Source organism: Rhamphochromis longiceps, linkage group LG4 (genome assembly GCF_057381845.1).
Source record: "Rhamphochromis longiceps isolate RC_006_pf linkage group LG4, R_longiceps_female_GT1.1, whole genome shotgun sequence".
NCBI lineage: Eukaryota > Metazoa > Chordata > Actinopteri > Cichliformes > Cichlidae > Rhamphochromis > Rhamphochromis longiceps.
Genome location: NC_140560.1, coordinates 25,796,360 through 25,823,884, shown reverse-complemented (window position 1 = coordinate 25,823,884; position 27,525 = coordinate 25,796,360). Strand labels below are relative to the sequence as shown.

General features: G+C 40.5%; 1 protein-coding gene across 5 annotated transcripts in view; it reads left to right on the top strand.

Moving 5' to 3' along the window:
• Positions 1–27,525, top strand: part of LOC146671751 (BAR/IMD domain-containing adapter protein 2-like) — a 57,766-nt gene that overhangs the window by 26,305 nt on the left and 3,936 nt on the right. For 4 of the 5 annotated variants that reach the window (XM_085404095.1, XM_085404097.1, XM_085404098.1 and 1 more), the window contains 10 exons: positions 9,169–9,230; positions 11,066–11,137; positions 13,725–13,862; positions 21,255–21,407; positions 23,226–23,468; positions 24,265–24,496; positions 24,871–25,072; positions 25,194–25,262; positions 25,342–25,495; positions 25,735–25,772. In XM_085404095.1, coding sequence (XP_085260221.1) covers positions 9,169–9,230; positions 11,066–11,137; positions 13,725–13,862; positions 21,255–21,407; positions 23,226–23,468; positions 24,265–24,496; positions 24,871–25,072; positions 25,194–25,262; positions 25,342–25,495; positions 25,735–25,772 — 1,363 coding nt within the window. Of the gene's footprint in view, positions 1–9,168; positions 9,231–11,065; positions 11,138–13,724; positions 13,863–21,254; positions 21,408–23,225; positions 23,469–24,264; positions 24,497–24,870; positions 25,073–25,193; positions 25,263–25,341; positions 25,496–25,734; positions 25,773–27,238; positions 27,375–27,525 lie in introns of those variants that run through there. The other variant, XM_085404096.1, reaches the window with a different exon arrangement.

The following is a 27,525-nucleotide window of genomic DNA, read 5'->3' as shown; positions in this document are numbered from 1 at the left end:
TAAAACTAATAAATAAAAAATACACACATCTTACTGATCTCTGCAGTCAGTAACATTACACATAAAGTGCAAACATAATAGCAATTGTATAAACACACACACAAACACGCCTTTAAAGTTTAAAGGCGTGAAATTGGACGGTCTAGTTCTGATTAGCGTCACCGCTGTCTCGGTGGAGTTTAATAAACTCGGCCGTCTGCTTCTTGCTATCTAAAATATAACCAGACACTGGTGTAAATTCTCGACTGTCTCATACTTCTGTTTAATAATTTTTCTGTTTGACGTTTAGTCAGCTGTGTGAAAACCAAGGAGGAACCCACCCGGGGGATTAATAAAGTTTTATTTTATCTAATCTAATAACTTTAATCTCAGCCAAACCGATTTACTCACGAACAAACAAAACACTGTAAAAAGCCCAACAATAACATTTTTAGGTTGTCTAAGTGACTTATATATTACGTTTAACCCGAGCAGCGAAACTCCGCGGTGATCTGAAAATGATGTGCCGGGAGTTGTGCCGTTCTCGGCCGCATCAGTAACCCTCGAGCTCCCGGCTAGCTGTCGAGCTGGTGGGTAGCAGACGCCTCTGAAAACGTCGAAGCACTTTTGCAAATATGGGATATCTTGATAAACCGAGCAGATATTTGATGTTTACACAACTACTTTCTCGCCTGAAAATATGTTAAAAGTTTATTTTGTGACCCAGAAAGATTAGTATGAGTAATTTTAAAACTTAGTAGCGGCCGCCATTGCTGGAAACTGGAGTTTGGCTGGGCCGCGCTATGAATTCTGGGATATGGTAGTAATTTGGACAGCCTTCGGCGCGTCGCTGTGACGTAATCGGTCTACAAATGCGGCCTCAGGAGGATGCAGCCCATGAATTGTATAATATAATCGCAGTATAATCGCAGCCTTTGCGGTTAGAAAATTGCACTTGATCATGTCGCGATATTATCGCAAATGCGATATATCGTTCAGCCCTAGAATACACATACTTTATACATGCATGTCTCTTTAACGGTCTGTCTGTCTCGCTTGCTCTCTCTGTCTGTCTTTAGTGTGGCCTACCTCTCTCCTCCTCCAGCACCTGTCCCTGTTTAAATGAGAGCAGAGGAGCTCTTTTCTTAGCTCTGTGCCACCATCCCAGGGGTCTCTGCCTTATCCTGCTCTATTTCTGAGATACGCATTGCATGCTGGGAAGCTAGTGGCCCCTACAGTCTCCATCTACACACATTCACAATGCCCTTCATTTGTTCATGGCAGGAAACGGCATAGTACTGGACAATTTTACTCAAGGCTCAGTGTAAAGGTTACTGTTAAAGTAATCCTACGCAAAATCGAGGTTGTGTAGATCTGTCACTTTAATAAAAGGTCACTAAGGTAGACAATGCAGAGATGTATAATCAATATAAACTACACAGCAGCTGTCCACAAAAATGCATATTAGCACATATACTCACACGTATACACACTATGTTGCTAGGCAACTTGGTGGTTCTTGATAGTCTCATCTGAACGATTAGTTACAGCAATCAATATGTTTGTTGTGCTCAAATGTAGGCTCAGCCATCTGCAAATCTACCTATTTATTCTACCAAATACAGATAGTCCATGGAAAGTGTACCTTAGTGCCCTCTTAAAGAGATGGTGCACACTTTGTTGAGGGTAGATATTCCTAAGTGAGTAAAGAGGTAAAATCTGATAGAGCCACCTTGAGCCTTTTAATATTCAGCATATCATATAGCTTAGCCCAATTGGATGCTAAGATGAAGTAATTCTAATCTTAAACGTCACCAGCGTAGTGACCTAATGCTGTTGGGTTGTTGTGCTTTCCAATATTCGCAAGCTGCTAACCCTGATCTCTGCTGGAAGTGGGAAACATACAGGTGCTGTATACCAGAGGTGGGACCAAGTCATTGTTTTGCAAGTCTCAAGTAAGTCTCAAGTCTTTATCCTCAAGTCTCAAGTCAAGTCTCAAGTAATGTCAGGCAAGTCAGAGTCGAGTCTCAAGTCACTGGTGTAAAAGTCCGAGTCAAGTCACAAGTCTGAAACTTTGAATTTCAAGTCCTTTCGAGTCTTTAAAAAAAACAAACGAAAAAATAATGTTGCAGTTATGCTAAATGTAAATATTAGACCATGTAATTTTTAAATCTGTGTTTTTCTCAACACATGACAAAATAGTGAACTTAGAAAATATACACAAATTGTGAAATTGCACCTCTTTAAAATGCAGCTCAATTAAACCTAGCTCCAAGAATAATTTTCACCGACAGTTCTGTGATAAGCTGCATGTTATTCTTGGATGTGGTTGTAGGACCAGCTTTAAAATCGCATGACAAAAATATCATACACATTAAAAAAAACTGTATCACCAACGTAGCCTGGACAACATTTGCTAGTTAGATGAAGTCAGCTATCTCATCGTAGCATATTTATATGCATATTTATAATCATACGGTTCTTGGAGTGAGCGCATACACTCATGAAGTTTAGTAACTTCAGGTCACTGCAACAAGCCCAGGTACAGTTTACCGACGGATGGGTACAGGACCTTGAAATGCACCGTGTAGAACGAAAGACCATCGTACGTATCATAAGTTTACCAGTCTCACAAATTGTCTTCATAAATACACATTCCTTAACCGTTTATTAATATAACCTTTGAGCTCAACGGTAATTAATTAGTAGTGGAAATAATTTCTGGTAGCATCACAGAAATGTAGCAGTGACAATAATATTGGATGCTGTAATCGTACTGGGCAATTAGTGATACAAAAAACCTGTTTTATCCTGTGAATAAAAGTATATATTTTTGTCAATGTACCATAATAACAGAAGCGAAACGCAATATTGTGTCAGGACAATTCACTATTTATGCACAATAAATAAAGGAGCATAGCGCGACAATTTCTGTTCAGCGCCAGACTTGCTTGTAACCTATATCACCAATTATGTTATGAAAATGACGCATTAACTACTAAAAAACACTGACCTTCGTGTAAATGCTTGGAGCAGACTAACATGTGAGCTGGAGTGTTCTGGGACGTTATATTTGATCTTTGAATGGCTGCAATCCAGGCCATCCGTCGCGTCTTTGTTACTTCGGAAACATGAACAATTTCTCCTCAATGACGTAATCCGATAACAACCGATCTCTTTACCCGTCGGCTTCCCGTGGCTGTCATGCGACCGGCTATTGCAGTTAATAATACAACAGCTTCTTGACATTTTTGTGTTTCTTTTTATCGCTGTATAACTGATTTTAATTGAAAGCCTGCGTGCGCTAGTACCGCTTGCCACGAGTTCCCAGAATCCTTTGCGGTTCTACCCGTGAATGACGTCACATTTTCAATCTCTATATAATATGCATGCTAAATTTTATATTTGGGGTAAAATATCAAGTCTTTTCAAGTAAACCGGTTCAAGTCCAATTCAAGTCCCAAGTCATTGGTGTAAAAGTCCAAGTCAAGTCACAAGTCTTAGAACATTTTTTCAAGTCAAGTCTAAAGTCATAAAATTAATGACTCGAGTCTGACTCGAGTCCAAGTCATGTGACTCGAGTCCACACCTCTGCTGTATACATTTTTTAAAAATGTATCTTTTACAGAAACAGCTCTGCCTTCAACTGGCCAGGAGCAGCTTCTTCTCTGCTGCAGAGTGCTCCACTGCCAAAATGACTGCTACAGCACATTTAAATTCTGCTGGTTAGACTGCCACCAATGAAAACCAGCAGTTAGTGCCATGCCAGTGTGAAAGTGTGATCAAACCAGTATGTCCACATCCAACATCTATTTATGCAAATCAGATTTTTATGTCATCATTTAAAACCTTGTCTACTATTTCTATGCCATGATCCAAAAGAGTGTGTGTATTTGTAGGTCTGGGCTTGTACATGGGAAATAATCCACTAGCAGCAACTCTTAGGGTGTAGCCTATACAAAACAGATCAATGCACTTTAGAAGCCCCAGTGAGTCTGCTGTTGTTTCCTCTCAGTGGTGCATTAGTGTACTCTGTTGTGTTTAGATGCCCTGGTTTACATAGAGCTTTCTTTCAGGGTCAAGTAGCGCGCACACACACACACACACACTCATGGTTAAAGAGCTTAGTTAGATTTTCAAAGCAACCACTCTTTTTTTTCTTTTTCTTATTTCAACATGACTGTGCTCTTTTTTTTGTTTTGTTTTTCTTATAGCCTTATAGCATTTGATAAAACTATGCTGTATTAGGGATTCAAATGTAATGTGAGATAAAGGCTATTGCTCTTTTATTTTGAATGCTCTTTTTGTTTTGTTACATTGTTGTGTGACATGACAGCTGTGTTCTTCAGGGATTTTCCAGGTCTCTTCACTTTTCCCTGTCCTACCTCCTGGTGTCTCTTTGCCTAACTTACCCTAGATTGTGTTGAACTTTTTTTTTTTTCACTCTGAAGTTGATACTTTTGATTCTTAGACGTCTTTGTGTCAGGAGAGTGAGACAAAAGAATTCCACATCACAAACACAGTACTGTGTATTTCTTTATATTTTGGTTTCAATGAGTCAGACTTTCTTGTAACTTTTGGAGTGTTCTTAAGCAATACTGTAGTTCTCCATGCTTTCTGAAAGTCTCAAAGTTTTTCTGTGGATTTTAGCTGCTTTTTTAACTCACTTTCAGTCCAATCCTCTGATCATTTTTGGAGGAAGGTTTCATTTGTTAAGCCACTTAACTTTGACCTATAAGTCATTCAAGCTTAAAAAGCTCCAACTGGACAAGTGGAGGACAAAAGAAGTGTGAGGTCTAAAAAGATATCTACGGCAGATAAACAGTATTCGATGTTGCTATTGCACAAGGGGGGTTGTGCAGCAGCAATCAAAGTATCAGTCATGGTGCCAGACTTTGTTCAGCTTTATGCAGGTTTCCACTAGTTTACTAAAGTACATGCAGCTCTTATACTCCCAGAGGAGACCCCGCAAAACACATATAACAGTTTAGATGTATGGGGAGAATGACAGACAGGAAATGGTCTCCTGCAGTGATCCTTTAGCATATGGGTGACTTTTCAACCCAGTGAACTATATCGGCACCCCACACAAGTTTACGTTGTCATAAATGTATTGAGTCATGCATGTAAACCCCTAGCTTTACATACATGACTTAGTGAGATCATAGTCCACTACTTAAAATAATTTTAGTGTTAGTTGTTTTTCTTAAAAGAAAAATCATTATTATTCAAAAGATGCAAAATTTTCAGTCTCTACTGCCCCTGCGGTAGCATTAAATATTCAAAAAAGGCCATTGTGAAACTGAAAATATGCATATTTTTGGTTTTAAATTATTAGGTCAGCAGTCAAAAAAAATAAAGGTTTTGGTTTAATGATGCCTGATCATTTGAATGTGCTGTCTACCTCTACCTCAGAATTAAAGTCAAGATTATGATATACATTTTTAAACTTTGCCTCACTTCCCTTCAGCCATTACATATTTCCCTGTTAAGCCTTTATTATGGCCTACATGCATGACACCATTGCTGGGCAAACTTATATCAGGCTAGTAGGTTGAACAGCTGTGACTGCTAAGCTTCTAATTTAAGCCAGATGTCAAACATGCATCAGTATTTTTTTCTCCTCCTGTGAGAGGCTACATGAATGAGCAAAGTGGGGAAACGAGTTCAAACAGAGTTTATCATTGAGTTTACCGAACCTACGTGTACACGGGTGTGTGTCTGCGTCTTTACGAGAGAAGGAGATGGATGAACTTTAAATACAAGCTGGCCTCAGAAGCTGTGCTTCCACAGTGTACTACACATGTGCAGCATACACCCTGGGCCATCCAGAGTCTCAGCTATTATCTGTGTCTCACACATTATACTGCTGTCCCATTATACTTGCCTACTTACAGTGTAGTTGTTTCCCTTGTGGCTTGGCTTGCCAGGTAGGCTAGCGTTTACATCCCTGCTTAGTCACAGAAACTGTGTGCACACACACACACACACACATTGTACTTTACTCAGACTCCCCAGGCAAGCCGCACACCACTCTCCTCCCCGGGAGATTTTATATGCGGATGCAATGATGGTTGATTGTAAGGATGGAGATCTTTCAGCTGTGTTTTGTAACACAACATTTTGCCAGCATTGCTCCTCATCTTGTAGCTTCTTCCATGGCAACGACCCTCGCATTATCCTGCTTCCATGACAACCCTTAGTGAATCTGGTTTGACCTTCACCAGTGATTCAGTGTCTCTCCATCCACCTCCATTCTCTCCATCTCTGTCTCTCGTGTTGCAAACTTCCAGTTTTTATATATATATATTTTCTTCACCATAGCCCACATTCTGTTATTCACTTTTTTTTTTCTCTATCTCCACCTGTGTGGGTGTATCATGGCTGCTGTTACACAAGCAGTCAATACATCTACACAAGCTGATGTCATACTTCAGGGGACAGTCTGTTCATATGCATGCACTGGAGTCTTGCAGGCATGCTTCCTTCTCTGACTCAGTGGTTTAAGCTAGCAGGCGTGTGGCTGCTTGTTGCAGAGCTGCAGGTGCAGATAAACCAGATCACCTCACAACAAAGAAACTATTGTTTTTGTCAGCCAGGGACACAGGCGAGGTTCAAGTGCGCTGGGAAATATTGATACTAGAATGACAAGTCCATGAAAGTTTATTTACCGGTGTTTTTCTGCATATCCCATACGTAGGTGTGTATCTGTATCTGAGTTTATGGTGAGCAACCTGTCATGTCAGTCCTTGATAGTATGCGGATATCCTTATCAGGCTGGTTGCTCTAAACACCAAGTGTCACTAGCTGTCGTGCATGACACATGCTTTCCGTAGAAACCAATAGCGTTGCAAAACACATTCCGATTTTTCTCATTTTTGCTTCTTTATTAATTTTAGATGTAATGCTCTGATGTTAACTGCTATTGAAAGATGCCCACGTTGCTGTTGCTGTTTTTATGTGATGTTGAAGTTGCCATGGTAGCAATTTGTATCCCCAAAGTGTGTGTTTTCTTTCTCTCTCTCGCTTGTAAAATATGCTTTGACGTTGTACGTACTGCAGTAATGAAACTACAGATGACAGGATGATATCTTTTTGAAAATGTGTTTTTGTGCCTTTTCTGGCATCTTCCAAATACCCTGTTTTGCCTGTTTACTGCCACTGTACATGATGTGCGAGTGTACTTTTGTCAGCAGCAGGGTGATGGATACTCATTAGTTAATTGATCTAGCTAGTTGAAGCCACCAACAGAATGACAGTTTCTAAGCCTGAAGGGCTGTGATCAGGGATGAGTATCTGTAAGCTGCTTAGCAGGCCTGCTGGGAACTGACAGGATGCTTTGGCCTCCTTCTCAACCCCTGTGAGGCGCAAGATCAGCAGGCAGGTTGCAACATGAGCAAAAGGCGTTGCTGTCTAGGGCATTCGGTGATGAGCTCGTCAGGCGTTGTAGTGTCATTGATTGCAGTAAATTTAGCAAGTGATGAAGGAGGAAAAAAAATCTTGATAAGATGTCAGTTTTTTTGCTGCGCACACAGGTTTTCTGGTGATAAGCAGGTCAGCAAAATTGTAAAAGTGGAATTTTAATTCTGTCACTTTACTGTACTATAAGTCAGAATTGCTGGCAAATGCAGTAATAAATATCCTAATAAACTACAGTATGCAGTGTTTTGTGCAATTTAATATGCATCTATATGCTGCCTCTAGATGCTGGATGGGGTTAAAAGTAGCTGTGCTAGAAAAGCGTTTCATTCACTGCACGTTATGCTACTGTTAACAATTTTCTTGCAGAATGCTGAGTGCATATTGCAGTTTCCTTCCCCCCACGGTGTAAACACCAAGCTCAAGTTTCACAGCTCTGTATAAACTTTGGATTTGTGTTTTTCTTTGAACTGTCAAAGTCAGCTCTGTCGTGGTCACTTCAGTGTCACCGGTTTGCACCGCGCTTGCTGTTTGTTGCGAAGGAGACCACTCCAAAGCCCTTTGGTGCAGAATAAAAGTTTGTTCTGAAACCACTTCAGCTCGAGTAGCGAGTTTTACTTATGGAGCATTTTGAGGTGGGTTGAGATGTGCTCTCCTAGGTCAGTTTTCAAAAAGAGGCTGCAACAGGAGAGGAAATAAAGTGCTTTGTCCTTATTTGATGCTTTTATAAAATGGTCGCAACATTAATGTCTGCGGAGACAGAGTAATAGAGAATTGTTTTTTTACCCAGACTTTCATCTTTAACTTTTTTCCAGTCATGCTTTTAATTTCTTGGAACCTTTAATTGAAGGTTTCAATACGTAATGCTATGACAAAACTTTTGTTTATTTTATAGATGAAACCAAAACTAAACTCATATCTCAGTGCTGTAGCCACTTACTGAAGTTCTCAATCTCTTGTCATTAAATATAGAGCATGTAGCATGTCTGATAGATCTAAAGGGGCTTTGGAAAATATGTGTCTCATATTTCTGTACATGTATATCTCACACTGTCTTTACACCAGGCCTGTCTCTGTATGTTTGTATGTGTGTCCTTTGCTCAATGTTGCTCTTTGTATTCCTTTTCTTGACAATGCACTGCACAGTCAGAAGAGGCAGTCTGTAGGTATATAAACATTAAAACCTCAGTAGCTGCATGACCCTACCTTATCTCTACGTTTTGGCTGTTTAACTTGTTTATTCTGTGGAGAGTTTAACCTTTCTTTTAGGTGTTTCTTTTTTTGTTGTTGTTGCACTATAAATTACACTGCCTAGTAATCAAAGAAAGAAAGGCACTATGTTTGATCTCCACAAGACATCAGTATTTTTACCCTTGAACAACTAGATTTAATTTGAGCCTTTTGCTTCCCCCAGATTTTGTTTTTCACTTCATTCTCTTTTCATTTTTCCCCATCACTTGATGTTGCTTCCCTGCCTCGGTTTTCTGCTATCTTGGGCCAAAAAACAAACTTTCATAACATTCTTCATCGTCCCAGTTGCAAGTCACTTGTCCTGTATGTTTGTGCGTCTTGTATTGCTACTGCATGGGCGTTGCAAGACGGGGTCTCTCTGTTTCTTCTCTGTTGCATTCCTCGTTTAATCTCTTTCTTGTTTCAAAGTTTTTTTTTGTTTTGTTTTTCTTGTGGTTCCCCGTTCTCTCTGTTTTCTGCTCATGTTGTGGAGCACTGTTCATGTGTTTCTTCTCTGTCTCCCTGTTTCTCTCTGTGTAGGGGATGTGCTGTTCCAGATGGCAGAGGTCCACAGACAGATCCAAGTGCAGCTAGAGGAGATGGTTTGTATTCTGAGCTCAAAAGGTTTCTAACTGTGCAGCTCAACACTACATGGATACAATTTAAATCTTTTAACGGTAGATCAGTATTAGTTTGGTGGTGTGGCTCTGCTCCCAAAACAATTTGCCCAGTAATGACACAAATTTTGCCCGGAGCTATTGACAGTATGGGATAAGTGATGTTAAATGAACATAAACTGGTATTGAATGAATAGGCCTGCTGAGGCTATATCATCCACATTGCTAACACAGGAGGTGGTTGGGAAAGTCGAGTGAGTTAATTGCGCAGTATGGCGCTCTGGGCAATTTTCTTCTTTGCTGCATTATCCAGAAGTTACTGCTGTGCATCTAATACAGAAAAATAATAGAAAAATGTCATTGCCCTCATTGCTGCCCTTTAGTCATTTATTTTGGATGTATGCTATATCGCCAAAAGTTTTCACTCACGCATTTAAATAAATTCAGGTGTTCCAATCACTTTCATGGCCACGGTGGTGTAAAATTAAGGCATACAGACATGGGTCACTCTCAGGAGCTCAGTAAATTCCAGCATGGTATCGTGATAGGACAACGAGTCCAGTTGAGTAATTTCCTTCCAATAAATATTCCACAATCAAGTGTTAGTAGTTTTATAACAAAGGAGAAGCGATTGAAAACAACAGCAACTCAGCCACAAAGTCGTAGACCGAGGGTGAATTTTCCATGGCCGAGCAGCTGCATCCAAGCCTTACATCACCAAATGCAATGAGGTGGGATTATGGAGTGGGGGGTTGCTGTTTTTCGGAGTTGGGCACAGCCCCTTAGTATCAGTGGAGGAAACGCTTAATGCTTCAACATACCAAGAAATTTTAGACAATTATACGTTTCCAACTTGTTGGGAACAGTTTGGGGACAGTCCCTTCATGTTCCAACATGAATGTGCACCATTGTACTAAGCAAAGTCTATAAAGACATGGATGAGCTAGTTTGGTGTGAGCCCTGACCTCAACACGATCAGAGTTGAGATTGCGACCCAGGCCTTCTTGTCTAACATCGGTATCTGACTTTGCTTCTGAAAGAATGGTCATAAATTCCCATCAACACATTTCTAAACCTTGTGGAAAGCCTTCCCAGAAGAGTTAAAGGTGCTAGAGCTGCAAAAGGTTGACCAACGTCATATTAAACCTTATGGATTAAGAAGGTCTCTCAAGTTCATACGTGTGTGAAGACAGACGAGCAAATACTTTTGGCATTATAGTGTATATGTGCGACTATCTGTGGGGTACCATCTTGAATTTGATTTAAGAGAGGAGCACCTGGGTTTAGTCTACCACTAATACACGGCATTATGCATGATAAAATCCAAAATTTGTTGCAGTTTTAGACTTAAGACTTGTTAAACTCTTTGCCCACATTCTCATTCAAAGTAGTAAATCCCTCCACATCTTCACTTTTCAAGCATTCTCCCAGAGGCTCTTGTTATAGCCAAACATTTTTCCTGTCTAAGATTAGATTCTTTTTTTCCCTTTCCATTCATTATATAACATTTTCAGTCTTTTGCTGCTTCTGTCCTTTTTCTTTTGTTTTGAGTGCTACATGAATTTTTAAAGGTTTAAATGATTTGATAGCCATTGCCTTTTGGTTTATGAATATTTCATATAGCATTCCAAATTTTTTGGAAACATTGTTGTGGTTTAGACAAATACATATATGGGATATTAGCAGAGCTTTACCTAAATCCCCATTTTTTGAACATTAAGTTAAATTGACATCACAGGACAATATTGTTTCTGTATGTTATCTCACTTACCACACAAGAACTGACATGTTAACTTAAATCTTTTGCGTTTTTTCTCCAGCTGAAATCCTTCCACAATGAGCTCCTGTCCGAGCTCGAGAAGAAGGTGGACCTGGATGCTCGTTATTTGACTGTGAGTATTTGTACGTTGTGCTTCCAAATCCAGAGGAGAGCGCCACTTCATAAGTGCACTCCATATGTGAGCTTATTTTAACAGTTCATGTAATGTGGCATCGAATTAGTTACGGCTTGATTTGACCTTAAATGATTACAGAGATGGAGGTAAAGGTGTGTGTGTGTGTGTGTGTGTGTGTGTGTGTGTGTGTGTGTGTGTGTGTGTGTGTGTGTACACATGTGTGTGCATGTGTGTTCTCAACTATTTCAAAGTCTGAGACAATTAAAGGGTCTGTCTGGGAAAGGAGATGTTTTGAAATAACATAATAACATTCAAGTCTACTCACCCCGTCAAGGGTAGACTGATTATAATAAACCCCTCCTGGAGTGTGTTGTGTGTAAGCGCTGTGAAGCTGGTCTACATGTGATATCTTTAGAATGAGTGGGTTGCAGCCTGAGTGTAGAGCAGTACTGCTGTGCCTTGTTTTGGGGGATGGGACGCTACCATTATTGTACGGTTTTGTTGGAAGGACCACGTTATGAGCTGCTTCAGCACCCAGCTACTCACTCACACACACTCTTTATATAACATTGCTTTTTAATTGGGAGGGTGGATGTCATTTAACAGGGAGACCTATCAGTAAACTCAGATGGTGTTATATTAAGTTAATATTAAAGCCGTGAGATGTGTTAGAAACCATCTTGAATTGCTGACTCTCTTATACATCTAATATAAATTTCTCATTCTTCTGCAGTTTCAGACATTTATTTCTGGGAATTTCCCCGAGCCTTTAACACCCATCATTTAATATGGATGCCTTTCTGATCTGCTGCAGTGACAATAGTGATCACTTTACCTCAGACTTTTTGAAATAATCATCTGAAACTTTGACTGAGTTCAGAAAGACTGGCGTGTTTCCTCTGGGGGATTTTTCTCTCTTTTCTTCTATTTTGCTTGTGCTCCATGAAATCCACATCAGAGTTTGGACTGAATAACACTGAATTCCAAAAAGCAAATAGAAGCAAAGAGAAGCATCTCAGTCAAATCAGCCTTCAAAACAAGGGTCAAATTCTCAACGCATACCAAAGTTCACCATCTGACCCCTCTGTTTCTAATCTGCTTTAAGCACACAAACCAGTTATCTGTCTGGAATAATACCCAATGATGGAGAGTTGTGTAGTAAACGCATGAAAGTGTACTGGCTTTAGCTTTAATTAGGGGGTGAATTTCAGCTCAACAAAGAGGATGCTTGGGATATTACTTTATATACCCTGCAGGGCAAGCTTACTCAATAGTCAATTGTTCTGTTTCTACTCACTGCTATGATTTATGTGCTAAAGTGTGTTCACAATAGATCCACAGCTCCCAGGACTTAAATTAAATGTAAATAGCAGAACAGCAAATGCTGTGTGCACTGCTTTTCTGGAAGGACTGAGGTAATGAAAGGATGGGTTATTCATATTCGTTGTTATTGTGTTACAAACTGGATAACCGGTGCACAGACGTATTTTGGTAATTTTTCTTTTGTGAAAACATATTAAACAGAGGGACTTCTTATGTTAAACTATTTAGTAGTGGCCAAAAAAATCCCAGCCATTTTTTTTAAGTGTGGTGTTGGGGAGGTCTGTGCTGTTTACAGGATTTCAGTCAAGCTCAATCCTATAGAAGTAAGCCACCCTTTTCTCAGCTATGAAATTGAAAAACCGCATGTGTCATACTGCTAGATTCCTGGTGACAACAGCGGCTTCTTTTCTGTGCCTTTTCAGAATACCTAGAATATGCTACCTGCATCTTCAGTGACTTACAGTATGCAAATGTGGGTGTTGAACCCTCATGCATGAGCTCTCCAATTTTGCCGTGTACTGAAACCACATGAGCTTTGTCACACTAGGCACTGTTTCTATAGCAACAGAGCTGGTAAAGCCTGGAAACAAAGTTGTTTTGCTTATAAATGAATAAATAAGCAAATTATATTAATCAAAGTACATTTCTGGTTTAAAAAAAAACACTAATGAATAGCTTTTATCATTTTTACAAGCAATCATGCATTGGTTTTGTTTTTTTTTGTTTTTTTTTTAAACATTGTTGGATCTCACTGATTGTTGCCCATTTTACATCATGAAAATCAATTTTAACCAGGTTGAGAAAGTACTTAGTGACAGCAAATGCTTTAGGAGACACAATCGCAAGCAGTGCAGATGTTAAATCAGTCAAAAAGAAGCAGTCCCAGAGCTTATAAAAGATTATGTAAATTGCATTCATTAAAAAAGACTGCTTTGGGACATTTTTAAATTATCCTATCTTGCAGCATCAGTGCCATACAAAAACTAATTTTCTGGTGTATCATAAAACTGTAGCATGTTTCAGAACTCTAGCAAATTATTTCTGTGCTTTTGTGCTATGGGTGGAATCCAGAGTTTTGTTTTTTAGTTTTCTTCTGAGCTTCAAACTTGCCTGAAAACCTTTGGGAAATGGTTTTCATTCCTGTTACTTGCCTCATTTATTTCTCTGCCTTTTTGTTTTTTTCTCACTCAGACTATTTAATTTGCGGCCCTGTTTTAGGAAGTCTAATTTTGTGTTGTGCACCACTTGCTGCCCCACGTAGGCTGCCCTGAAGAAATACCAGATGGAACACAAGAGCAAAGGGGAGAGTCTGGAGAAGTGCCAAGCTGAACTAAAGAAGCTGCGCAGAAAGAGCCAGGGCAGCAAGAACCCCTCCAAGTATGGAGAAAAAGAGATACAGGTGAGCCTGTTTTGAGAGTTTTTGCATGTCTTCAAACATTTGCAATTATTACAATGAAAGGGCAACATTTAAGCATGCAAAGCACCCAAGAACAGAAATGACAAGAACAAAATTCAGAAATAACAAACCAAATCTTGAGTTTCTCAAGTCAGATGGACTGCTGTGCTTAGTTTCAGCAGGATTTCCATGAATTTGGGTGACTTATAAGACTCAAAACAGCTAGGATGTGGTGGTGATGAGGAGTTGTCCTGAGTGGGAAGGCAAATAGTGGAGGTTTGATTATGAACTGTGCACCCTTAACAATCTTTATTACATTGAGACATGTATGACAAGCACTTTGACAAGAACATGCGTGAGGAAATAACTACACTAATTCATGTACCGAGGTGTGTGCACTTTACTCAGCCAGTATGTTACAGCGCAAAGCTTTGATCAACGTTTTAATGGGGTGAGTAAAAGCACAGCCTGCAAATGTGACACAAAATAGATGACTCAATTATCAAAAATGGGCTAGATACGATGACAGAAATCTGAGGATGTTATACATCAAATGTTGATGGTTTAAAAAAAAAAAAAAAGTCATAGCCGGATGTTATCTAAGTATACTATTTATCCAATTTTTTCTGTGTTCTAGTTGCTTAATAAAATGATTATCCTAATAATACTACAGCGTATCACAGCCTGAACTGTCTTAGCCAAGCTTTCTTGTAGTTTAAGTAATCTTCAGGAAGAGTTCACCAGGCTTCTCAAAGCTCTGCTTTGGATGTTAGCTACCTTTAGTTCCCACGCTGCTTCGATAATGGTGAGGTCCAGGCTCCTGGGAGGCCAGTACATGTGTTCTGATAGTGTTAGTACTGATAGTCCTATCTAGTACTGATAATTAGTTACTGATAGTGGTCCATTGTTTGGCTTTCTATTCAGGTATGCTTTTAAATCATTGGCAGTGTGTGTGGTAATGCTGAAAAATGACGTTGCTGGCAAAGAGATGCTTTTTAGTTGGGATTGCATGTTGGATCAAAATCTAAAATCTGGGTAGAAACTCACTGTTGTATCTCTCTCCTGACGTCCTGTGCATATGTTTAAATCAACAACTTCAGCTTTAGATTTATCACTCCATAACACTCATTTCTCATCTCTTTTATCTTGTATCAAATCGTGATTTATTTATTTTTTCCAAATTTCTTAAAGACATTATTTTCAGACACAGTTCATCTGCTATTAATATTTTTATTAACTCTGCCACTACTTTTGCACTCCACTTCTACGGTTTCCTCAATTTTCTTAAGGTAACACTGTGCACCATGCTGGTATATGCCAATCTTTAAGCTAATAGCTCTCTAGGAATCACCTTGATGCAAAAAGATTATTTTTTTTATGCCTGTCAAAATGTGTTATCTTTGGCATCTTTTTGCAGATTCATCTCAAGAAATCAGAACAGATTACATGTTCTGTGACAGGCTGCCAGTTACAAAACGCCTAAAGATACAACCTAAAATTGGCTCTTTTCCAAGATGTGTTTTACGTGTGGACAAAAAAGTGGTTCATCCCTTGATTTAGGTGCCTGTTTATGCTTCAAACATTCATAGGTCAAAAAAAAATGAGTGCTAAAGCAGGAAATATCCAAAGAGAAATGTTTGAAATACTGACAGCCTGGAGAAATGCTGCTCAAGACCACTTTAAAAAACAGCAGAATATCTAGCTCCTTTAGAAATAAAATATAAAGGAATGATCAATGGCTCAACGCTTTTGCACAGTACTGTGTGTCTTTTGCACAGTTATTAGAAATTCGACATTTACTTTATAACCTGCTGTGAAGTATAGAACAAATGTTTAATCATCACTTAAAAGAAAATGATTTTTAAAAAAACAAAGCAATCAAATTGTAAACAATGCTGACTCAGTGTTTACATGCATTATGGAAACTGGATCCACGAAGAGATCAAAGCACCGCTTGCACTCATTTCGTGATTGTTTCCATAGGAAAGCAGCATCTGTGGGAGTCCTTCAAGTGAAACGAATGTTGACGAGTTGAAAAGACTCTTTGCTGTTAGACATAACTTAATTAGTTATCTTTCATAGTTCATTATCTAGCATTTGACCACCTGCTTGACAGCAGAAAACACGCTCCTGCAAAGGCACTCCTTTTCTCATTGTCAGGCTTTATTCAAATGCTGTTTATTTGTTTAGTCCTGTAGCCAGTGTCAATATCAAACTGAGAAAAATGACACAGCAGAGAATGTCAACAGTGTGATTGCTGTTCCTTCACAAGGCTGGAAACTTGAGTCTGATGGAGGGAAAAATGTCAAACTAACAGGTCAAGACTTGTAGGGTAATTACTGCGGGGTTGGTCTTTGCCGTGAAGTGTGGCCGTCCATGACAGAATCCGATTGATGATTCTAGCCTCACTTAAGCATAGCGCTGTCTTCCAGAGTTCTCTGGGTTTAAAAACATTCCTTTGCTTTTCAGGTTCTTGAAGAATAGGCTCCTCCTCTGTCTGATCAGTTTACATGCTATGACACGCACTTAGTCACACATCTGCCCTATCCTGTCTGGAGCAGTATGGCAGTGCTGGATTGATCTGACTGCTGTGTCACATTGAGTTTGTTCCACGGTGTCAGGCATGTCATGAAGAGACGCCGTCTGAAGTGTCATCATAAAGCATCAAAGCTCGCAGTGTGTAGCCGTCCGGTTTTGTTCAGACCACTGCTTGAATTGAGACGGATGTTTGAGGGCACTACAGCAATAAAGCTCAGCTAAGAATGGCAAGTTGCTACATGTATCTGGCTACCTGAAGCGTGTGCTACATAATTAGACCTGTGGTAAGGTTCCCATGGCATAATTTTATAACAGCAACTGCAACTTTCAGAAATAAAGAAGTGCAAATAGTAGTTTAATGATGTAAAATTTCAAAATATTGGTCTAAATTCCCGATGACAGGCCAACTTAGATTAATGCTTTCTGTCTTTACATTCTACTGACAGTTTAGCTTTATTATAGACTTCAGAGTTGTAATAGGATTGCAAAAGACCCCTGGGGGCATCAATCCATCTTTTTTTTTCTTAATGGCTGTGCAAGAGGAAAGTAGTTGCCACAGTAGTTGGGCAAATAAACTGACTAATATCACAGAGCTACTACCCAATAATCAAAAAATACACCTTTTGCTTATTGGGCATAGAGAACTGAAGCTCTTCTTCTGAGTTTGTATGACCAGAAAAGCTCTGGACCTACAATGTTCAGTCAGTTAGCAGAAAAAAGCAAAAATCAATCTCCCTTTCTCATTTTCAGCCCGCTCACTCTCCCTGATCATATCATGTCTGTGGGCGTGTGAGAGAAAAGTCAACTCGTTTGTGCCTGAGCCCCGCAGGGAAGACGACACACAGAGAGGGAAAGAGCCCTGCACTCCCACAAGACCTGCGCTGCACAATGACAACCATCCACCTAGAAAGAGATAGAAAGTGACCGGCTGCAGATATAAAGTCCGCAGCTTACTTTGTGCAGATAGAAAATGGTTCTTTCTCCAGCAACTGAGAAAGCACAACTAAAAGTTGCTAAGATGCACTCACCATTTCCTTCTCCTAGGCCAAATTTCTGTTATTTTAGCAGATGAGAGGCAAAAAGATTTCCTTTTTTTCGTGGCCTCTCTTTTCATTAAAAAGTAAAGTATGTCTGAACAGTCTGGCAAACTTATTGATCGCCTTCCTCTCCTCTCACTCCACTGTCTCTCCCGCTTCGGTATATGTGCCTTTGTATTTCCTCCCTTCCTCATTCTCTCTTGCCTTCAGTGGTCAAAGCCTGCTAGAATACTAATCAGTTCATTATGTAGTTCATTGGAGAGGACAAAGGTACTATAGAAAGGTGTTTCATCTAGATAAACTCCTTTGCTCTGTAGAGGCTGTTAATAAGAGCCCAGACAGTCACAGACAGACGAGTTCATGATTAAGAATTAATGTCATTAGATGTTTGATAAGCTCTGGGCTTCTTCAGCTCTGTGTCATTAAAAAAAATGAAAAGTGATCCCAACCTGGAATTGTGGGTACATTCATTCACATTCATGCACAGCTCGAAAAAGGCACAAGATATGAGCTTTGACAAAGACACTGTAATGTGTAGTTTCCTTCTGTCGTGCCCTGAAGCATTACAATACAGTTCTTGAATCCGAAGAGTACTGATGAGGAAGGAACAGAAGAGCAGACCTAAGCAGCTCTGAGCTGTGCAATGAGATGCTCTCGAATCCCCACAGGAATAAACGGAGTATAAACAGTTTTGATGTTTTGAATCTTATAGTTTTCTTCACTTTTTGAAGGATGTGAACGCTCCTCCCTCCACGTTGCGTGCAATTATGGAAAGCCCTGTTGGTACACAGTGCAACAGAGTGCATAATGCCACATGCAGTTTTTGCTGTCTTATTAGGATTTCGTCCTGAATATGTCAGTGTAAAGAGGCATAAAAAGAGAGAGGCAGATATGCTAATCCAGTGAACTCTGAATGTAAGAACTGCACTAACTTGTAGCAGGTTCCATTCATGTTCATAACCTTTGCAAAACAAGTCATTCGATCTATGATGTAGCCTGAGGTCCCTAAGCTATAATAGTGGCTGGTGTTTGCTTAGGCTTTTTCTTACTGCATCATTGTCTTGGGTTACTTTGGTGACCTTTTGAATGACTGTGAATTTGACAAGTGGAGAGGGCACACTGGTTGAGCTGCTCCTATTAGCTCTGCTTAGAAGTGCTAGAAAGGCTAGCAGACTGAGTCACAGGCTGCAGAAACAAAAAAGGGTCACTCCAACAGAGAAATGAGAAGAAGAAGAGGAGCAGATCTTTAAATGGTCATTTTGTGGCTTCCCTGATATAACTGAAGACCCATTTACACATTTTAGCAAGCTGAATTGTCTACCTTTGGGGCGGATGTATGACATATTTCTCTCTTGCTTTCTGCCCCCTCTCTTTATTCTCTCTGCAATGTAGACTATGACTCATACCAAAACAAAATTGCAGTCTTTAATAAGAAAGCAACAGGTGGGAGCAGGAATGCCCCAAATTAAAATGTAGTAAAAAAAAGAAAAAGAAATAAAGAGCTCTCAGTAGACTAAAATATGTGCATCATTCTTCCATCCTTCTCTTTCCTGATTTGCAACTTGGCTCCATTGAATTGTGTAATGGTGCAGGTGAATTTCTTCCTGTGACAAAAGGCTGGAATTCAAAATGTGGTGAGCACTGTTTGCTCACAGGAAGACGGTCCCGGGTTCAAATCCACCGGCCGTCTGGGACCTTTTTCTGTCGAATTTGCATGTTCTTCCTGTGCCTGTGTGGGTTCTCTCCAGGTACGGCGGCTTCCTCCCACAATCGACAGCCATGCATGTTAGGTTAATTATAAATTGGCAGTAGGTGTGAACCTGAGTGTGAATGGTTGTTTGTCTTCCTGTGTTAACCCTGAGACAGACTGGCAACCTGTCCAGCGGTTCCCCGCTTCTAAGTGGGGTACTGGCTACAGTCCCACACCTCTCCCCTTGTGACCCTGAATTAGATAAGCAAACGAATGGCTGGACGCATCTTTTTCAAAATGTTTGTGTTCACTATCATTTAGCCACTTTAAATATTCCTACACGCATGGAATCAGTGTTGTGTTGACTGCTGGCAGTGGGGAAGTAGTGTGCTCTGGTGGTTACTCAATGAAATGCAGTACATCGGCGCTGCGTGGTCTCACCGTGGGATCTTAGATTTGCCTACGGGGAGGAATTTGATCAACTTCATCAGTCTTAATGGGCCACAATGTGGAACCCTCGAACTTCTATTTTAATTAAGAACACTGAACTTAGGACCTATTAATCACACTGAGATCCAACAGCAGCATAAGTTATGAACTATTTTTCTCTTTTCAGCCAGTAAGATTCAAATACCCAGGAATCATGTTTGATGCAGACTTGTGGCTTTACTATGCAGTGGTTTACACCTTCGCCGAACAAGAGAAGATCCAAGTTCGGTCCTGAAAGATGACAGGTTGCACCAGAAGGTCATTCGAAGCAGACCTAAAGTAACCTCTGCGGTGACCCCGTATGTTAAGGAAGCAGCCGAATTTAGCTAATATTAGATTCAGACTAATCCAAACTTTACTTTTTAAAAATATTTATCATAAACCTGGCGGGACTACAGATTAAAATTTGCATGTATGGCTAAATTTCTTAAATTCCTATGATGGATTTAAGTGCTCATGTAAATAATGTGCATTGTCGATATCTTATTCTTGCAACAGTGTATTTATGTTTAACATAGATGACCTGAATGAAGTATATTTACAGAGCATTCAACCAAAAGAAACCCCAGTTTTCACTCTAGTTAAAAATCAATGCAAGTAAATATAACACACTCTTCTAGGTCAGTATTTATTAGCAGATGGTACAGTATTAAAGCCATGAAAGTTGACTCATTTGACCTACTTTTAGAATAGTCTGCAAAACTCTTAGCTATTTGAATGCAAACTCAATGCAATGTAAACGCACTTTGGAAGAACGTGGTCACAAAAACACCTAAATGCCATTTCATCTTGTTAAAAAAAAAAGACTCCCTATAGCTTCTCGCCACTTACTGACCCTTCGATGCGTGTGCATGTCTGTGTGCCGTCCCCGCTGACATTTCCCATTTTACAGAATTCATGTTTAGACAAACTTAAAGTTTGGGATCTCTCCCTCCTGCTGTTTTAACATTACTCACTCTTGTACAGACATTAACACACCTGTTATTTGTTATTGTCCAATATGTAAAATGGATTAGTGGGTCTTTGTGAGCAGTTCCTCCTCCACACTGCGGGATCTTCAGTCATAATTGCTGTGCCCCGATAGCACTCGGCAGGGAAAATCTTGCCAGAGAAAGTTACTGAGTAAGGCTCTCTCCTTGCACAACTATTACTGCCAAGGTGCACTTAACCCCTAATTGCTCCAGTGGAGCTGTGAAGTGATTGACAGTATAAGATTGTGCAGCACTGAGCAGCTCCTTGGTGTGAATGTGTGTAATTGCATGAATGTGAAGTAGGGTGTTATTTTGAAAAAAAAAAGTACTTAGGTGTTAGCCAGCTGCAAGGACCCCTTTCTAGACAGATCTTCCGTCCACTGGCCTTACTTATTAAATGTGAAATCTGTCTTTTTACTTTTTTTTTCTTTAATTACAATACCTATGAAGCATCTGTAGTTCACAGTGTACCAATAACCAGAACTTCTTTCCTGGCTGTCTCAGCAGTAGAATTTGTAGCAGCAATAGTGAAAGGTCTTCTTCTTTATTTTATTTTATTTTATTTTATTTTTTTTGCATAAACATCTTTGGGAATCTTTCTATAAATCTGCAGATGTAATCATGATGTCCTGCTCAGTAATTGTCCTGTCCATTGTGTTTTCTCCTTCAGTATGTGGAGACAATCAGCAGCAAGCAGACTGAGTTGGACACCTTCATTGCTGATGGATACAAGACGGCCTTGTCTGAGGAGCGCCGCAGGTACTGCTTCCTAGTCGACCGTCAGTGTGCTGTGGCTAAGAACAGCAGCGCCTACCATGGCAAGGTAAGATCACTAAATTATCATACCGTTCTGGGTGGAGACTACGGTCTCTTTCCAGATACTGACTTTCTTCCACAGTCATACTTTAATTGGTAATTCTAAATTGGCCGTTGATATGAATGCAAGCCTGAATTGATGTTTGTCTGTCTGCAAACGTCTGTCTACCTTTCTACTTATGACAGCTCCCACTGGTGACCCCAAATAGGATAAATGGTTAAGACAATATTTTATACCTGTATGGTTAGTATTTCCTGTAATAATTTGTTCAGTTATCAAGCGTTTGTAGGCAAGGCTCAGCTCCATGTGGAGCCTAGCCTGTTTTCAGCAGTTGTATTAATTTAGATAATTTGAAACATGTTGTCTGTATTATCTGGTCAAAAAGGGACGTGTGCAGAGCTTTTAAAGTCAGTCTAAACAGCTACTCCCCATCTGTTATCTCAGAGTCATTTTAAGTTTATGAACCACTGTTGTATATATAATTCAGTTGCATTTGTTTTGACCGCTCAAAGGGGCCGCTTTGGTTTTAAAAAATTGATTATCATCGTAGACGGTGCCAAGCTGACAGGTATATTTGAAGCTGTAATCCATCAGTGCACCTGCATGCATCTGGTTGCCTTTTTCTATGTGGAGAACGGCTTCGCTTTTTCAGTTTATTAAAGGCTAATAGGAAAAGACTTTAAAAAGCCAAACCTTGAGTAAGATGGATTGAAATAAATTGCACACAGCCTTTTGCCTGTATTGTTTACAACAGCAGTCACTAGAGAATGTTTAACTGCTTGTTATTTTTCACATTGGTGCTGACATTTGAAGCAAAGAACCTTTGAATCCAAGCAAATATCCCCTCATAGCATACAATCAAAGGTAGTGGAGAGTTGTTATAGAAGGATTTAGTCAATTTATATATTTATGGTGTGTGTGTGTGTGTGTGTGTGTGTGTGTGTGTGTGTGTGTGTGTGTGTGTGTGTGTGTGTGTGTGTGTGTGTGTGTGTGTGTGTGTGTGTGTGTGTGTGTGTTTCTGTGTGTGTGTGTGTGTGTTTCTGTGAGCTTGTGTGAACTGCAAACACAAGCCTATCCATTTTTCAAGGATATCAAATTCATGTGTAATGGAGTACATCTGTCTCCAGGGAATACTGGTGGGTGTAAACCGTCAGCCTGAAGATGTGGCTGGAGGTGTGTGCGTGCGTGCGTGCGTGCGTGCGTGCGTGCACGTGCCAGCTATCCTCCTGCTGCTTTTTTTCCCCATCATGGAGTCTAGTCATTAATCAGGATGGGGGTGTGCGTGGGAAGAATTCACCTTCAGCAACCTGAAGAACCCTCTCCCAGAGGGTTTCTAGTGTGTGTTTGCCTGTGTGTAACACAAAGAAAAAAAAGAGATGATGTGAGCTGCAGATTGGTCAATACACAGTGACAAAATACAGTTTGCGCATACATGTGTGTGTGTAGGTACCATACAGACATACAAACGTGATCTTGGTTTAACTGCACAGTATTTTGGTAGTTTTAAAAAAGAACAGCCGTGTCCACGGGCTGTGAGATGTTGCAGTGGGCAGCTTGGTTGTATGTTAGCCTGCCTCACCCACGCAGCACATTATCAAAGCTGCACTGAGGGCAGTGGTCAAGGATGCTCTGCAAGGAAATATCTTTGAGGACTTGACTTGTTTTTTTTGTTTTGTTTTGTGTTTTGTTTTTTGTTTTTTAAGGGGGGGGGCTGCTTAGCTGAGTGCTTTTTCTCTGGTGACACTGCAGCCACAACAGTATCTCTGCTTTTAACATAAATGTGTTTTTTCTGGTTTCCCCAAATCACTTCCTTTTTCCTATCAGGGTAAAGACCTTCTGACCCAGAAGATCCCAGTGTGGCAACAGGCCTGCTCAGATCCAAACAAGCTGCCGGAGAGGGCCATGCTCCTGGCCCAGCAGATGGGCTCTGCTGCCCTTGGGGGTGCAAGTCCTCTGCATACCTCCAAATCCAATCTGGTCATTTCAGACCCCATTCCTGGGGCACAGCCACTTCCTGTGCCCCCAGAGTTGGCTGTCTTTATGGGTAGTGGCCTTGGACACCCAGCGGTAAGTTTAGAAAATATTTATTTATGTTAATAAGTGAGTTGCTGTTTATTATGTTAGTTAATAGCATTGATTTTCTGCTTGGAAACCTATGAGTCCTTGCATTCCTGTAAAGGCTTTGGCATGCACACCCACACCAGCATTGTTCAGACAAAGAATATTCCAGTGACAAAGGCCTAGAAGAGCACACGGACCAACCCAAAATTTTTATCTGGTTTCCAGTCTCCCCAGAACCCCTACAACCCACAGGACTCAAAGGGACTTCTGCCCCAGTGCTTGATCCCACAGTGCACTTCTGCAGATAGTGATCCTTATATTACTTTTGTAATTTAATTCTCAAATATGATGTCAAAGATTTAAGATTCCTGGCATTTTACATATACTTTAGGCTTATTTTTATAGAGAAAATGAAATTATTTAACTGGAGTTTCTTCACTCCATTTCCTCAAGGCCACCACTGAGTAAGAGCTAGCACTGCTCTCCTTATGTCGGCTCATGTGCTTTTGGCCCTCCATAAGGAAGCAAATCAAACAAACATTTCTCTTTAAAGATGGCACTCAAGTTAATGAGCTGTTAAGCCTTCATTTCATGCAGTGCAGCAACAAAGTAAACTTAGATGAACTTACTAGACTTAATCAGTCACTTTGAAATGTATTTTGTAGGTCTACAGCTCCAGTGCTATTCTGTATATACCAAACTTCATCTTAATCCAAAAAATTAGGATGAACTGCCGCTACAGCATTCCACACTGTAAGCCTTTTTTTATTGTTCTTAGTGAATCTATGCTTGTTTATTTCAGAGACTGATGGGTCCCGATGGCATGTCCATGGTCAATGGGACAACAGGAGTCCAAGGAGAGGAATACTGGGCAGAAGAAGCAGCAATGTCTATTTCCCAAGTTAGGCCTTCATCCCCTTCAACCCAGGCACAGGTACAGTCCCAGGTCCAGCCCCAGAGACAGGTCAGCGACGTCTACTCCAATACCCTACCTGTCCGCAGGCCTGCCCCCGCCAAGAATAAAAACCCAGTGGGTAAGATGTTATCCAAATACTACAAAACTGTCGAAAGAGGAAAATGGGCAGAATGTTTGAACCTCTTCCTTCATTGAGGAGCATAAAACTTATCATTGCAAATATTTTTCCAATAACGGTGAAACATTACGTTCCAACCTGAATATGGAGTTAAAAAAGAAAAGGTGAAGTTTGCTTTAAAATGTTGATAATATGATCATATGCAAGATTTCAGTTAAGTACAGAATTGTATAACAAAAGCTGCTAATGTTGTTATGTCTGACTGTTGACTGATTCTTCCATGAGTTTGTTCAGCTCAAGTCATTCCAGTAGTCTATGAACAGTTCCTGATGTTAATCATGTTGCTCACATATATCTGCTTTCAAACCCAACAGGAGAGACACGAACCCTGCCTAGATCCAGTTCGATGGCGGCAGGACTGGAAAAGAACGGGCGCTCCCGTGTCCAGGCCATCTTTTCCCACGCTGCAGGTGACAACAGCACCCTGCTTAGTTTCTCCGAGGGAGATGTCATCACCCTGCTAGTGCCTGAAGCGCGTGATGGCTGGCACTATGGGGAGAATGAGAAAAACAAGATGTAAGTAATGTATAATTTATTCTGTTTTGCCCGAATCCAAACTGTAAAATAAGCTAAATGTTTGTCGATTAGGAGCAGCCATAGGCACATGTACATTTAACAAACTCTGCACTTTTAACAGGCGTGGCTGGTTCCCGTTCTCCTACACACGCGTGCTTCCTGACAGTGACAGTGAGAAGCTCAGAGTGAAGTATGCAGGATAAACACTGCCACACTTAATAATTCTGAATGAGACCAAGTCTGAGGCCATTGTTTTCTTACCCCTCCAGCCTGCACCATGGGAAAAGTAGCAGTACAGGGAACTTGTTGGAGAATGATGCATCAGTGCCCACACCGGACTACGGCCTGACTGCCCGACTGCTGGCACAAAGCCTAGCACAGCCCCGCCCACGCCCCTACAGCATGGCAGGCTTTGGCACACAGGTACTGTCGCTGTACCTTTTAGTGAACAGTACCATTTCTGCACTTGTTACTTGCTAAATTAATTTGTAGCTCCCACCTGAGTTTGTCTTATGTTGTGTAATTAAATGAGTAATCCTGCAGTAAGTGAAAATCTGACTTTTGCTCACTTTCTGCCATCTAGTGTTTGTATTTAAATACAGCAGATAATTCAGTAGTGGGTCTATGAGCACACAATGACTGCTTAACACTTGTTTTTTCAGCCTGCTATTGAGGATTATGATGGTCGCTTTGCCACAAGGTAAGTGCCTTTTTTGCCCTACCTACTAAGTATTGATCGATAATGTATGACTGCTACTGCCATCTGAAACACTTGACACTCGAGGCAGCAAGGCAACTGCTGAACATGCGCATATCCCAATTTAAATGTAGCATACTTTCACTGCTTTCTAAACAGATAAAATTTATTTTACTGAGGAAAAAAAACCTACTAGTACTGGGGTCATCACAAAGTCAGTATGGATCGAAGTGTGATGCCCGAGTTAGTGGTAACAAAGCTCAATTGTTCTGTAAATCTACTTTTATTACTCTTTTTAATTTATTTAGTGTGTTTTTGATTTTTTTTTATGTGCAGGAGTGTTTTTATTTACTTATTTATCTATTTTATACTATTATTTTATTTTATTTATTCATTTTTTGCCAATAATCCCAAAGACGGTAGTTCACTACTGATTTCAAACTGTCAATCTTGGATAAATTTGGCCTTTTTTCTTTCTTTTTTTTTGACACAACTTTGACAGTAGGCCACTGATCTCTTCATCCACTAATTGTTTCTAAACTAACGAGAACAAAAGTCCTGCTCTGCCATAGAATTTAAAATTTGCAACTTTGCCATACTGTATGTATGCAGTGTTTGCTTTAAATATTATTTCTTGTGTCGTCTTTATCCTTTCCTCTTTGCTCTTCTTTACTTTTTAAGTAGCTTGTTAAAGTTGAGCAGGGTCAGTATCAGTGTATTGACAGAGTGATTTTTTTTGATCCATTGTGTTTTAACTCTAAACAAGTCCTTGCTGACTCGTCAGGGTAATGTGAGGTTAAGATTCAGAATTATGCTGTGCCTGTTTCTGTCCGATCAGGGAGTGCATCTTTGCGTATATACCTGTCTGTAAATGTGTGTACGTGTGAGAGTGGGAGGGAGGAGAAATGTCCTGGTGTTTGGTGGATTACATGTTGTGACAGTAGACATCACGCTGACTTCATCTCAGTCATCACTGCTTGTCAGCCTGGGGCTTTGGGCACCAGTGTCAAGATGTTTTACATACTCCTGTCTGCTCTAAATGTGTGTGTATTTTTCTTTCTGTATCAGTATTTTGAGACAACTCTGTCCTGCAGGGTGTATTCACCCCAACAGACTAATACTGCATCCCTCCAGCTAAGGAGATGACTTGATGATTTTCTCATCAACAGCAACATATTGGGTTTGTCTGTTTTTCAAAGACTGGTCGAGTCAAACACAATCAAAATATGCACAACAATATCAGCAAACATATCTGCGTAAAAGTGTTGATGAGGGAATTGGAAGTCCAATCTTCTTGATTATGGCAGGTGTGTTTGGAGTTGTAGCTGTGGGTGGGGCAAAATAGATTTCCTGACCCCACCTGCCCTTCTCCTAAACTCTACTCTGCCGCCTTGTGCCTGTCTTGTCTTTCTCCATTTCTCTCTGAGTGTGTCCGACCTGGCAAGCTTCCTTCTCTCTTTGTTCCACAGTGACAGTCCTGATGGCAAATTGATTTCGACTGTGTGAGAACAGACATACAGACAGAAACAGACAGCTCCGGATAGCACAGGGGCCTCTTCCCCCCCCCCCCCCCCCCCCTCCCCCCCATCTTTCCCCCTTCTTAGCCTCCCCCCCATCTTTCCCCCTTCTTAGCCTCCCTCCTGTCCAATTATCTCCACCTCTTCTCCTCTGCCTCCACACACACCCCTTCTCCGAATGGAAGAGGCCAGTTTCATCCCTCCTTTCTGTCCTCTCTTCCTCCCCGGGTCCCTCCTTT